Source organism: Bactrocera dorsalis, chromosome 2 (genome assembly GCF_023373825.1).
Source record: "Bactrocera dorsalis isolate Fly_Bdor chromosome 2, ASM2337382v1, whole genome shotgun sequence".
Lineage (NCBI taxonomy): Eukaryota > Metazoa > Arthropoda > Insecta > Diptera > Tephritidae > Bactrocera > Bactrocera dorsalis.
Genome location: NC_064304.1, coordinates 1,516,405 through 1,530,275, shown reverse-complemented (window position 1 = coordinate 1,530,275; position 13,871 = coordinate 1,516,405). Strand labels below are relative to the sequence as shown.

The following is a 13,871-nucleotide window of genomic DNA, read 5'->3' as shown; positions in this document are numbered from 1 at the left end:
CGTTTACAGTTGTAAATTCAGTTGTAAGTGTGATTGTGGCAGTGAGTGTGCGTGTTCTTGTTATATGAGCGAGCCTTCTCCGATGTGCACTCGTGCGCACGAAGGAAAGAATCAAGAAACAAATTTTCCATATAAACTCCTACCGTTTTACCCCACAATAGCGGCACATACACTAATACACAGGCGTTTTTGAATGTAAAATCATACATGCATGCTGGTTGGTGTAGGTTTTTCGTCAACCACGCTTATCCACGACCCACACGCGGGCACAAAAGCGCAGCTACTTGTACATATATGGATTTTTACGCGTAGTTTCGCCTCAGAATTCGCTCGTCTATTAAATTCATGCGTTTCATTCCAAGCGATTGGGTTTGAAATTTTATTGCAACCGATTGTTTGTAAACATAAGTGTGTATGCACCAACACATGCGCACATATGTACATATATGTATGTAAAGGGTGATTTTTTAAGAGCTTGATAACTTTTTAAAAAAAAAAAACGCATAAAATTTGCAAAATCTCATCGGTTCTTTATTTGAAACGTTAGATTGGTTCATGACATTTACTTTTTGAAGATAATTTAATTTAAATGTTGACCGCGGCTGCGTCTTAGGTGGTCCATTCGGAAAGTCCAATTTTGGGCAACTTTTTCGAGCATTTCGGCCGGAATAGCCCGAATTTCTTCGGAAATGTTGTCTTCCAAAGCTGGAATAGTTGCTGGCTTATTTCTGTAGACTTTAGACTTGACGTAGCCCCACAAAAAATAGTCTAAAGGCGTTAAATCGCATGATCTTGGTGGCCAACTTACGGGTCCATTTCTTGAGATGAATTGTTGTCCGAAGTTTTCCCTCAAAATGGCCATAGAATCGCGAGCTGTGTGGCATGTAGCGCCATCTTGTTGAAACCACATGTCAACCAAGTTCAGTTCTTCCATTTTTGGCAACAAAAAGTTTGTTAGCATCGAACGATAGCGATCGCCATTCACCGTAACGTTGCGTCCAACAGCATCTTTGAAAAAATACGGTCCAATGATTCCACCAGCGTACAAACCACACCAAACAGTGCATTTTTCGGGATGCATGGGCAGTTCTTGAACGGCTTCTGGTTGCTCTTCACCCCAAATGCGGCAATTTTGCTTATTTACGTAGCCATTCAACCAGAAATGAGCCTCATCGCTGAACAAAATTTGTCGATAAACACATTTCGAACCGAACACTGATTTTGGTAATAAAATTCAATGATTTGCAAGCGTTGCTCGTTAGTAAGTCTATTCATGATGAAATGTCAAAGCATACTGAGCATCTTTCTCTTTGACACCATGTCTGAAATCCCACGTGATCTGTCAAATACTAATGCATGAAAATCCTAACCTCAAAAAAATCACCCGTTATTTCAAGTTATCTAAAGTAATATATTGCACTGAATATTTCACACGAAAACTTTTTAATACATATGCGCGTGTGTTTGTATTTGTTTAAAGTGTGTACTAACAAGAGGTAGCCATGTTGTTTGAACTGTGAAAAACAAGCAGCTTATGGCCATCTTATGACCATGCTGTTATAACGGGTGATTTTTTTGAGGTTAGGATTTTCATGCATTAGTATTTGACAGATCACGTGGGATTTCAGACATGGTGTCAAAGAGAAAGATGCTCAGTATGCTTTGACATTTCATCATGAATAGACTTACTAACGAGCAACGCTTGCAAATCATTGAATTTTATTACCAAAATCAGTGTTCGGTTCGAAATGTGTTTATCGACAAATTTTGTTCAGCGATGAGGCTCATTTCTGGTTGAATGGCTACGTAAATAAGCAAAATTGCCGCATTTGGGGTGAAGAGCAACCAGAAGCCGTTCAAGAACTGCCCATGCATCCCGAAAAATGCACTGTTTGGTGTGGTTTGTACGCTGGTGGAATCATTGGACCGTATTTTTTCAAAGATGCTGTTGGACGCAACGTTACGGTGAATGGCGATCGCTATCGTTCGATGCTAACAAACTTTTTGTTGCCAAAAATGGAAGAACTGAACTTGGTTGACATGTGGTTTCAACAAGATGGCGCTACATGCCACACAGCTCGCGATTCTATGGCCATTTTGAGGGAAAACTTCGGACAACAATTCATCTCAAGAAATGGACCCGTAAGTTGGCCACCAAGATCATGCGATTTAACGCCTTTAGACTATTTTTTGTGGGGCTACGTCAAGTCTAAAGTCTACAGAAATAAGCCAGCAACTATTCCAGCTTTGGAAGACAACATTTCCGAAGAAATTCGGGCTATTCCGGCCGAAATGCTCGAAAAAGTTGCCCAAAATTGGACTTTCCGAATGGACCACCTAAGACGCAGCCGCGGTCAACAATTAAATCAAATTATCTTCAAAAAGTAAATGTCATGAACCAATCTAACGTTTCAAATAAAGAACCGATGAGATTTTGCAAATTTTATGCGTTTTTTTTTTTTAAAAAGTTATCAAGCTCTTAAAAAATCACCCTTTACTTGTATTAAAAAAACTGAAGTGACTCCAAAAGGGGAAATATGAATATACTTATCATTTTTGGGAACAGCTGCGTGCCACAATACATACTCAAGTATGTATATGCAGCAATAAATATGTATGTGATTTTGGCAGAACTATTCACTCAAGGACATATCGCGATTTGAAGAGAAATAAATACGTTGTTATTTTGAATAATTTTATTATTTTATTATGTATTGCCATTAATAAGAAACTTACTGCTTGTTTTCTAATTTTTACCGCATTTGCTACTGATAATAAAATTATTTTCATGATCCATAATATGCCAAATGCATCTAAAAACGTATATACATAGCCATATATGTGCATTAGAGCGGGTTGTTTTACAGTGAAATATCTGTCAAACCGATTATTCATATTTTTTAAACATCGCCTTAAAAATCGCTGGCTTGATAGACAAATAGTCTCTTAGGCAAAGTTATTCGAAATGATTCCTAGAACATTTTCCGCTAACAGCTTTTATCGAAAAAACCGACAGCTTTATATGAAGAGGTTTTCAATAAGAGCGCTACAAAAGTACAGGGAAGAAAGTGAAATTATTCACATATACCTGTGTGTCAATTTCTTTTGTATGTCCACCACGTTCACGCTTGCAGAAGTCCAGACGCTGAATTCAATTTTCAAGCATAAATCGGTCGATTCTGTTGTAATTCTTTAATTGTCGCTGTTGGCATAAGCCATGGACTTGACGTAGCCCTACAGGCGGTTATTTCGTGCGATAACACGTTTACCAAACTTGGTTTTCAATAAATCGATTGTGACATTCCCTGTGTGGCTTTTGACACCGTCCTGTTGGAACCACATATCATCCAATTCGAGTCAAAAATATTCGATTATCATTGAGCGGTAGCGATTCCCATTCATAGTAACGTACCGGTACGGCCCATAAATTGCACCAAACCATCAAATTCGGCAAAATTCGCCACAAAGACGTCAGAAAGATGCCCAAAGCTTGAGAACGACGTATGAAAGACTGATTTGGGTCTTCCTCAATTGATGCGCTAGCGGCAGATGCTATGCAGCGGACACTTCTTTGTCTCACAGGCACGGGAACATTTTGTACTGTGCCTGTGAATTAAAATTTTTCCACTAGACGCCCAATTGTTGATCTGACAGGACGATTATGACGACAATAAATTGAACGTAGCGTTCTTAAAGCTGAAGCCCTCGACTCCGAAATTCGGTGGTAAATTTTAATAATTTCGACTCGTTGGTGGATCGCATATTTTTCCATAATGAAATGCAAACCTTACTGAAGAGAAATGTCAAACAGCGAAAAAAGGGGCCGCTGCGTTGCTGTCCATATCGGTTTACTTTTGTAGCTCCCTATTCAAAAACCCTAAACAATATTTTATTTTTTTACTTGTATACCATAATAAATTTTAGGTAGTTTGATTTTTATTTCAAATTCGGAAATTTCTTCTTCTGTTTTAAGCGTATTTTCCAAACTGGCACTAAAAGTTCGATATACATCGGTAATATTTGAGTAAATCAATGCTTGCGTGCCTGTGAAGTATGCCCATTGTACACATATTACTTTGTATGCCATGTGCCCACACTAGTCGCATTGTCGAGGGCACTCAACATGTGTGCTTTTCATTAACAAGCCGTTCATAACTGGTGTAAAATATGCTCCCGCCAATAATTGTGCACTGGGAGAAAAAATGCTTACATGGCTGGGCACACACAGCCGCTTGCGTGAGTGGTGGCGAGTGTGTGTTTACATTCGGCGCGGCAGGGCGACGAATTGAATTAGAATGTATCGTCACATGCGCATTGTTTGTTTTCAATTACGCTAATTATGCAACAGCGTCAGTAATGAGAGCGTTTATTACCAACGGATGTGCGCAAGTGTGAGTGCATACGCCGAGTTGGCTATTGAAAAGCACGGTCGTGCACTTATCTGCAACATCTGATGTGTTTATTACTTGTCTTTGACAAACAGCCATTCATGCAATGCATTAATTAGACTGCAACACACTTTAAGTAATTTGTCGCACATTCGAGTTCGCTCTTTCCTGCTATTCTCTACATGTAAATATTAAAAGAAAATTTACAAAAATGCATGGTAAACCGATAAAAGCGTTTAATTATTCCCTAAATTTGTTTATAGCGCATATTTGGTCACAAGTCGGACTGGGCGTATGAGCAACTTCTTTACTAAAGGCAGCGGCGGTTGGCAATGAGCGTGTGTAATGTGAACGAAAGCAGAGATTTTAAACGAAAACGGTTGATATTTCTGCTCCGCCCGCGCCACAGCGTTGCTTATTTGTTTATACTATGTATAAACAAAATGGAATATTAATATGACTGCCATCTTTTCCACCCGCCACAAATGTTATTCTATTTACTAAAAACATATTCATATGCAAATATTTGACCGTGTTTTAGGCGTTTCTACTAATTATGTTTTTAAATACGAGTATTAATTAATTCATTTGTCGTGAAAAATAGCAGTAAATTAAAGCAGAGCTTTTCTAGTATTTTCTGTTCATTACCTTCATTTGGACAGCATGAATTAGCTTGCTATCCGAAGGTAATCAATTTGGGACTATAAATTTTATGCAATTCATTTGTTTATATTTATTTTATCAAATTCATTATTGTTCCGGTACTAAATTTACGTAAGTATGTATGAAATGTGAGTTGTAGGTACATAATATTTTATTATGAGCACTGAACATATGTATTTCGGACAATTCTCGAATAATTTGTTTAATAATACGATAATTTAGACAAAAATTAAAATTTATGCTAACAAAGCTTGATAATCTGATGAACAATGGCAGTAGTAATATAATAATCATATTTTCTGTAAAAGATTTATAAATTTATTTGTCATTTTTAAAACCGCGGGGGAGGAAATTAGTCCGATAAATACCATATTAGGCAATATTATACTCTCACAGCAATTGGCTACAGAGAGCACTAGGTTTGTTCCCCTAACGGTTGTTGGCATCATCTAAAAGTAATCGAGTTAGATATATAGTTTTATAATAAATATAATTGGTCAGTATTAATAAACGAGTTGAAAGCCGAATGAATGTCTGTCCGTCTGTCCGTCAACTCCAAAACTAGGTCGATATTGAAAATGGGCGTAATCTGATCACTCCCACTAAGCACTTAATTAAGATACATAACTCTAATGCGGTACAGGAGATCGCAGTAACCAGGGACACCTGTTAAGTTGTTTCTAAAGTTGGTTTCACTCCGCGTTTAAATGGCTGAATATGCATATTTTCCAATCTGCTAAAGTTTAATTAATTAAACTTGCTGAAAGAAAATTAGCACCTCTTCATATACCGGAAAAATTGATGAAATCAGGTGATACTTGACCAATTTTGACCAAATTTGGTATGTGGGACTGCAAAAATGGGTTAAATCGGACCACGCTCCATTCCCATAAAACAAACTTTTAAATTCCATATTATTTTTTTTTTCATTTTACAGCACACAAACCAATAAAAAATCATGAAGTTATCACAATAAAGCACATAAAGCAAGTAGTATCTTCAAATGAGTGCATCTTACGACCAAAAATTTTCAAAACCACACTATAACTTTTCAAGAACCCAGACACTAAACATGTGGATCCCATTAAATATGGCTATTTTTTCATGGAACATATCGGTTAATACGTGAGATCAATCTGAGCCTTCAGTACGGGGAGAATATTATTGTGTCAAAAATGTGTAGAATTGGGTCAATACCCCCCTTGGCCCCCATATATCCAATATACATATTTTCGAACTAACGGTGGACTTTCTACCGCATCTTTTGATCATTACATATATTAAGAAAATCTTAATAAAATTCAAAGTGAATCTTTTTCAAATACAAGTGTATCTTCTTGCCTGTGATTGTAAATAACGGAGGCAATAATTTATACTTGTAACTGAAGTATAAAGGATAAATGAATCCCGCAAATCACGTAGACAAAATGCCTGCCAAAGCTCTGTAAATTCTTAAAAAAAAGACGACATAATACTGTAGAAGCGATCAAACTTTTATGAATGAATAATTCAAATATATATTGAAAACACTCGTAAATTAGCTGTACATCCGCCAACGCTATAAATGAATTGCGTTAAATATATTTTATAAATTTTCCTTTATTTCGTTTACTGAACAGCAAATTTCCGGCGAATGTGTGCTGAATAAAATTTCTATGGCACGCATGTGGTTGAATTAGTAGGGGCAAATAGAGAGTAATGGACTAAAGTTGTAATTTTACACAACTCGATGACCAGACAGAATGGCAGATTGGGATTATTGCCACAATCGCTTAGCATAGTACCAAAATTATTAACGAAGCTTCGGTGAATTCTAATGTTAACAACACATGCAACATGGGAGGTTTGATTCTCAGATATAACGATATAAAAATGCTTAAAGGTCGTTGATCAAAAACATTTCTTTTTACACATATGCAATTATTCTCATTTAATATTGGATTAGCTGTATCTAATTGATTTCTTATACATAAATATCTCCCAATAGTATAGAACACTCTGATCATGAGAAAATAAAGATGTCCAACAGTGGAATACAAATACCATATTTGTTCCTCTAACCATTGTTAAACTTCAAATATTCCCAATTCAAATCAACTGCGCCTACCATGGCGCATAGATAGCTTTTAATTGAGTGTTAGTGAATGCCATTGACCTCTACCGCACGCGTTCGACCCCAGCCAGTAGTGCGGCCAAAGCGGCGCATAACCGTATATTTATGAGCAGACAATTGTTGCTGGAGAATAATTTATTGTCATTGCCATTCATTCGAACGAGCGCGGCGTCTAAACGCCTGTAATAGTCCTTCGGAAATGCAATCGAATGTGTCACCACGCCGGACGCATTTGCGTTACGCGTGACAGCGTGCTTTGCATTTCTAGTGACATCGCGCAATCGCATGCAAATGCAGCTTGGGCGGTCACGCGTACTCTTTCACTAATTTGATGTCGAATTCGCATTAGTTGCCCCGAGCGCATTAAATTATTCATAAAACGTAAAATGTGTTTGAGAGAAATTAGTTGATTTTACAATGATAATAATCGGAAAGCACTTACAGCGTATACGCAAATTCACCAGCGAGCTCTGCGTCTCGCCGCGGTCGTTGGCCGCCGCACAGGCATAGAAGCCGGCATGGACGCGTGCAACGCGCTGCAATACCAGCGAACGTGTGGATATGATGATGCCCCACGATACGTTCTGGGTGACCGGGATGCCCTGAAAGTAGACGATAAAATAGAATTAAAATAGAAATTTTTAGAATTATGATGATGCGACATTTAATTCTCTATTTGCAGGTTGAATGTAATTACCACGAGAGGATAAGGTTGCATACTTCAAGCATTATGCTTTCTGAAAAGTGAAAACTTTACTAAAATACTTTTTCAAATCTAAAGTTTAGAGTAACTAGAGTTAACTCTTTAGAGTCCACTGGAACACTTCTAGATTTTTCTCCAACATAAATATATGGACAAATTAGGTAAATATTGGGCGCATACAGGTATGGAAAAATAGGTTAGAAAGGAAATATTTTGCGTCTTTCCCAAAAATATTATCAATGAACATTATGACAAAAAAGTACCCGGAAATTGTAAGTAAAACGCAGAATATTAATAATTAATCAATATTTATTTTGTCGCCTTCAAAGCCCCACCACATGTAATACACTTCTGCCAACGATTTTTCCAGTCCTTGAAACACTTATCATAACCACTTTGTGGGATGGTCTTCAGCTCCTTCAGCGAATTTTGTTTTATCTCTTCTATCTCTTCTTCGCGCTCATATTTGGCATAGCATTTAAAGACAGTTCTATCAACTTAGAGAAATATATTTTTGAAAATTAATTTACACGGCGAATTTAATAATAATTTCCGGGTGTTTTTTGGTCACAATGTATAATAAATACGCGTTAAAATCGAATTTCTGCACGAAAGTGTTTCACTTTATATCTTGCGTTAAAAATATTCGGAATTTATATTTTTCCATATATTCTCAAAAAGGAAATTATGCCGTGTTGTAAAGTGAACGAGTGTAGATATAACGGTATTTATGCTTGCGTTATGTAGTTTTCGTTTAGCTGTCTCATCCCAATGGCTCCAAAATGGAGCATTTACACTTTGTAAATAAAGACCGAACCGAAAAAATAAAGCAATAAAACAAAAACAACAGAAACAGCGAAAAAACAGTAATGCAAATATTTATGGCAGGAGAAAAATATGGAAGTATACCATATGCACCCAGTGAGACTTGTAAGCAAGAATGCTCTAATTTCCAACATATTTTATTCGAATCTATAGGTAGTTGCCCAGTGCGTATACATATTTTTATGTTACCGATGACTGCTCCCTTCGTTTATAGTACGAGCTTTATTTTTTTCGAAGAATCTTTGTATTCTTCTGCAAACTTGGTTTCAAAACGGGTTCTAAGTAGTGGTCCCAACATAAGAGAAAGACGACAAGCCACGTTCGAACAATTTTCGATGAGCGCTTGCGGCATAACGGTCAGTATTTCGAAAAGCCAAAGCGGCAATTCTTTAAGTTGATCGTTAATTAAACTTCCGAGTCTCTCATAACCTTTCTGTGACTTACTGGGAGTGCTACATGCAGCTGGAGCAGAGTAACAGCTATGAGGAGCTGGTGTGTGTGCGTTCACACACAATATAGTGGCAGCACTGTTTGGTTATTGTTATGTTTTATCACTCTTTGTTTTCTAGCAGTTGTTATTGCTTGCCATTTGGTCGGTATGGTTTGTGCAAATAATTTTTGCATACCAACAACACCGCAAATAAAAGAGTAAATAAATGCATAAATACACGAACTCGAATGTATTCACATAAATATGCATGAAAACGCACACACACACATGCTCACATGAGCGCATGCATGTGTGTGTGTGCGAGTAAAATAAATAAACTTGTAGGTGCAGGAAAATATTGAAGCAACAAAGAAATGTGAGATGTGAAAACATTCTCAAAAATAAAAACAAAAAACAACATAAAGATGAGTAATCGTACATTCCCATACAAACCCTTTTAACACGCTTACTGGCAGGCATGTATGTGTGTGTGTGAGTGCAAGCACTCAAATGGATACGCATAACCAGCGGCCACTGGATGTGCGCGGGAGTGTGCGCCCCGGCTGGCAGCGCTGGCAAACGACTCGAGTGGCATACGTGCACATCCGCTACTATCTTGCCACAGTCAGCTGCTCACACACACACATCACACACACACGGGCGTGCGGTGTCTGCGCCGGTGTGGAGCGTATGGCCCGGTCTGCGTTGCCTTCTTTCATGAAAATGCACTGGAAATTTGTCATAAAATGAATAATAACTGCATTTATATGAGCTGTTTTACCCGCAAGCAAAATGTGAGTAGTTATTTTACGACAAAAACAAATAGGAAACAGCCACGCTCGAAATGTGAGCAGCTTACTCAGCTCGGTGGGTGTCGGTTAAATTGCATGCACCGCAGTATTTGCGCCTTTTTATTATAATGCTTTTTTCTTTTTCTATTTCTTTGCGGTTTCATTGCAGCGCATGTGGGACTTGCAATGATTTGCCATTGTGTGTCACAATCCACACACATGCACACACTCATATGCACGTGTGCATATCCATAGTTTTCTTCGCCCTTTTGTATGCTTTTAATGCCCGTACGCTTGTGCAAAAGCAATTTCGTTGCGGAAAATTTCGTGATTTTGAGTTATTTCGGCAATGTATATTTATAAAGTGTAAGTGCTTTAAAAGCTTTTTATCACTGAGTGGCTTACCATGCCCAAGGTGATTAATTGCTTATTGAGTTTCAAGAAACAGTTGTATAGATTAATAAATGTTGTGCTTTACTACCAAACCATGCAAGTAGAGAGTGCTTAAAACAACAAAATTTTATAAATAACGGAGAAATGTAATAAAATCTTTCGCTTTGCGGGTTTTTAAAAGTTTGTGTTATTTTACAATTTTCGAACAGGTATTTAAGTCACAATCTCAAATTCTAATCAGCTTATGGGGCACACATGGCGTGAAATAAAAAAAAATATATAAAAAACCTTTTTCTTATATTTCATAGGGTTAGTAGTTTAAAAATAAAATGACAACATTTTAAATCGATACCTCAAATGATTTTTAGTTACAACCATTTAAAGAGTAACCGCTCAGTTTATTATTTTTAAGGATTATATGGGTTTACAGGTTTCACAAAATCGAATTTTTTTATTGTCTTATTAAATTCTACAACAACTTTAGAATATTGTAGTAAATTTTGAAGTTGAGCCGAGTACTGGTTTCGGAGATATAGCGCTCGAAGCTAACTAGGCTAAGTGCGCCGTCTTTAAACGCGTTTTTTCCGAAACTGTGTTTTTGAAGTCGGTTCGCGCGATTTATCGAGAGCTATTCAACCGATCATCATGAAATCATCATGAGTACACAGGTCTTTGAGATACAATTCTTAAAGACTTGGACGAAGGATATTTATCGACTTCAAAACAAAAGTCGGGAAATTTTAAAAATTTCAATTTTCCCTTTTTTCCTTCCTCCAAGTTCTTAGTTAAGGCTTTAACTAAAGCACGTGCTTTTTTCGAGGGTTCTCCTAAAATGGCCTCGCAATGGTTGAGTTTAAAATATTTTTTTCCAAAAATTTCAGAATTTCTTTGTTAATAGTGTATGTCTGTAACAATAAAAAAATTCTAGTAAAATATTTAATTTTTTATTTGCGAAAAAAATTGTCGCAAAAAGGCTGCTTTTAACCTGAGGAAACCTATGTAACTCCTCAAACGCGTCCTTCTCGAAACAACATTTTGTAGATACATACACAGAGAAGCCTTGAGGGCCAGCGCATATAACTCGAAACATCTAATAATTTTCTCTTTAAGTTTTACTATCTCCTCTTAAAATACAATATATAAAAATTTACCCTTGCAACTTTAAAAAAATTGATACAGAAGGTTCTTTTATTCCAAAATTCGCCTTTTTAGGCTTTTCTAATTTATAATATTTACTTTAACTCCATTTGTAACGTAGGATCTGCTGGGAGAGGATTTATCATTAATCGTTCTGTAACATATCGCAGTGTAGGAAAACACTTTACATATTACGGGACTATGGTAAGACCTGATGGATGAAAGTACTAAAATGTACGTAAAAGTCCGTTCTGATTTTGGAGAATGGTGATATTATAAATCTCATTTTGAAGGTAGCACCGAATTCTTTTAAAAGTTTCCGGTGAAAAGTCGCTGATCGAGAAATATTTTAAACTATGTAAGCCCCTCCGCTTTTCGATGTAACCATTTTTTATTCCTTAAATACACGCCTTTGAAGTATGTGGCTAATGAAATGACCACTTCTACACATTCACACATTAAAATGTCGAAATTTTATTATGTAACATTCAGGCTCAAATTATATACCTTGTTTGAATAAAGCAAATATCATTGAATTAATAAGAATTTCACTCACATCATGTGACCATGTGATACGATGCTCCTTCGGATTAGCTTTTATGTGGCACTCGAAGTAAACATCATCGCCTTCCTTAATTTCGTCCGGTTTGAGTGTTGAACCCAGCGATAATGTCACCTGTGGCGGATCTGTTGGGTGGACATAAACGAGAGAAGAATCATGGAGTTTTGGTTTCGTGTTTGTTAATGGCAATCCCGCGTCGGCACGTTAATCCAGAAGAAGCATATAATTGGAAAAGAAGAAGAAAAACGATTTGTTCATAAAATAGTTGCTTACAAGTATTGTGGTTTTATGCAATTACGTGCGATAAGTAATTATTGTAATCATAAAGTTATAAACTTTAATACACACGAACACAGGATAAAGAAAATAGAGAACGAAATATTTATAAAATATTAGTATATAAACCTTATTAGACTTTTGTATTAACTTTGTTGCTGTTTATTTATTATTTATGCAACTATTCATTCTTATAATTAAAATCTTGCCGACCACATATGAGGCGCTTATACGAGTATGTTGAAGAAATGTTTGAAATTTTTAATTAGCTAAATGACAAGAAGAATTACTTTCAGCTTGCATGCTCGAATCTGCGCTGCCAACGCAAAAATGTTGGGTTTGTTTTCGGCTATTTTTGAGAGTAACTGTTTTTCGCCTTTTTGCCAGTTTCGGTTGAGACTGTCGGGTAACTTTTTGCTGTCACAAACTTTTGCTGCAGCACGAACTTTTCCGCAGTTCCACAATGGCTCTTTTAGCTTTTTTTCGTTTTTTGGTGTTTGTGCCAACGGATTATAGTCGCATTTAAAAGTTAAAGTTTTAGTTTCAATACAAATAGTGCAAAGTCAGCCGAGCGACATTTTTGAATTTAATTATGTCCATGATTGCTGTTGATGCACTAAATAATTATGCTCGTAATACTAAGTAAATGCAGCTGAATTAAATGCTATCTTATTGGAAGCGACTAACTGAGATGGCGAGGCAAAATAGGCGAACTGTCTTGTTTCAGGTAATTTTTACCATACCTATTCGCAACACCATCACCCTTCTGGAGACTCATCATTCATTATTACATAATATTCGACCGAGGTAACCACGTTCAGCACCGTTGAGACTAGATTCGCCGCTGTTCTCAGCAACTCGGACTGACGTATGAAACGACGTCGAGATCGTAAATTGAAAGCGTACAAAATACAGCTTGTGCAAGAACTGACACCTTCTTAATCAACATCGCTTCGCTCTATGGGCTTTTGAAAAATTCCAAGAAGATCAGACGATTTCGAGCTAAATTTTGTTCATAATATCATTTGGTATAAACAAGACGGCACTACTTCCCAAACATCGCATCAATCAATGAATTTAAAAAGAGAACATTTCGATGAGCAGATAATTTCTAGTTTAGGGCCAGTCGATTGACCACCAAGATGTGGGGATATGAAAAGTCTATGCGAACAATCCCGCTTCGACTCAGGCCTTGGAACAAAATCTCACGCGTCTCATTCCCAATCGAAATGCTCGAACGAGTCATTGAACTTTGAACTCAACGGATGGACCAACTGAGACGCAGCCGCGGCCTACATTTAAAAGAGACAATCTTCAAAAAATAAACACCAAAGAATGACCCTTCGAATGATAATAAACATTCCTCATTAAATTGGAAGTTTCTGTGTTTTTTCTTTAAAAAAATTAGGTAGACCGAAATGGATAATCCTTAAGGTTTTAGAAATATATTGAGGTTATATTCAGAATATCGGCTTGATCTGCATTCCTTAAGAGGCCTTACTAAGCATTTAATGTTGGCTATGACAATTTCATGTGACTTTTTCTACTTTTAAAGAAAATTTTCTTGACAAAAAGTTATGAGCAAATTGT

At 36.8% G+C, this 13,871-nt stretch overlaps 1 protein-coding gene across 4 annotated transcripts in view; it reads right to left on the bottom strand.

The window, feature by feature from the left end:
- LOC105233944 (uncharacterized) overlaps positions 1-13,871 on the bottom strand; it is a 205,065-nt gene that overhangs the window by 26,077 nt on the left and 165,117 nt on the right. For all 4 annotated transcript variants that reach the window (XM_049447084.1, XM_049447087.1, XM_049447085.1 and 1 more), the window contains 2 exons: positions 12,000-12,130; positions 7,607-7,766 (listed from right to left, as the gene is read on the bottom strand). In XM_049447084.1, coding sequence (XP_049303041.1) covers positions 7,607-7,766; positions 12,000-12,130 — 291 coding nt within the window. The remainder of the gene's footprint in view (positions 1-7,606; positions 7,767-11,999; positions 12,131-13,871) is intronic.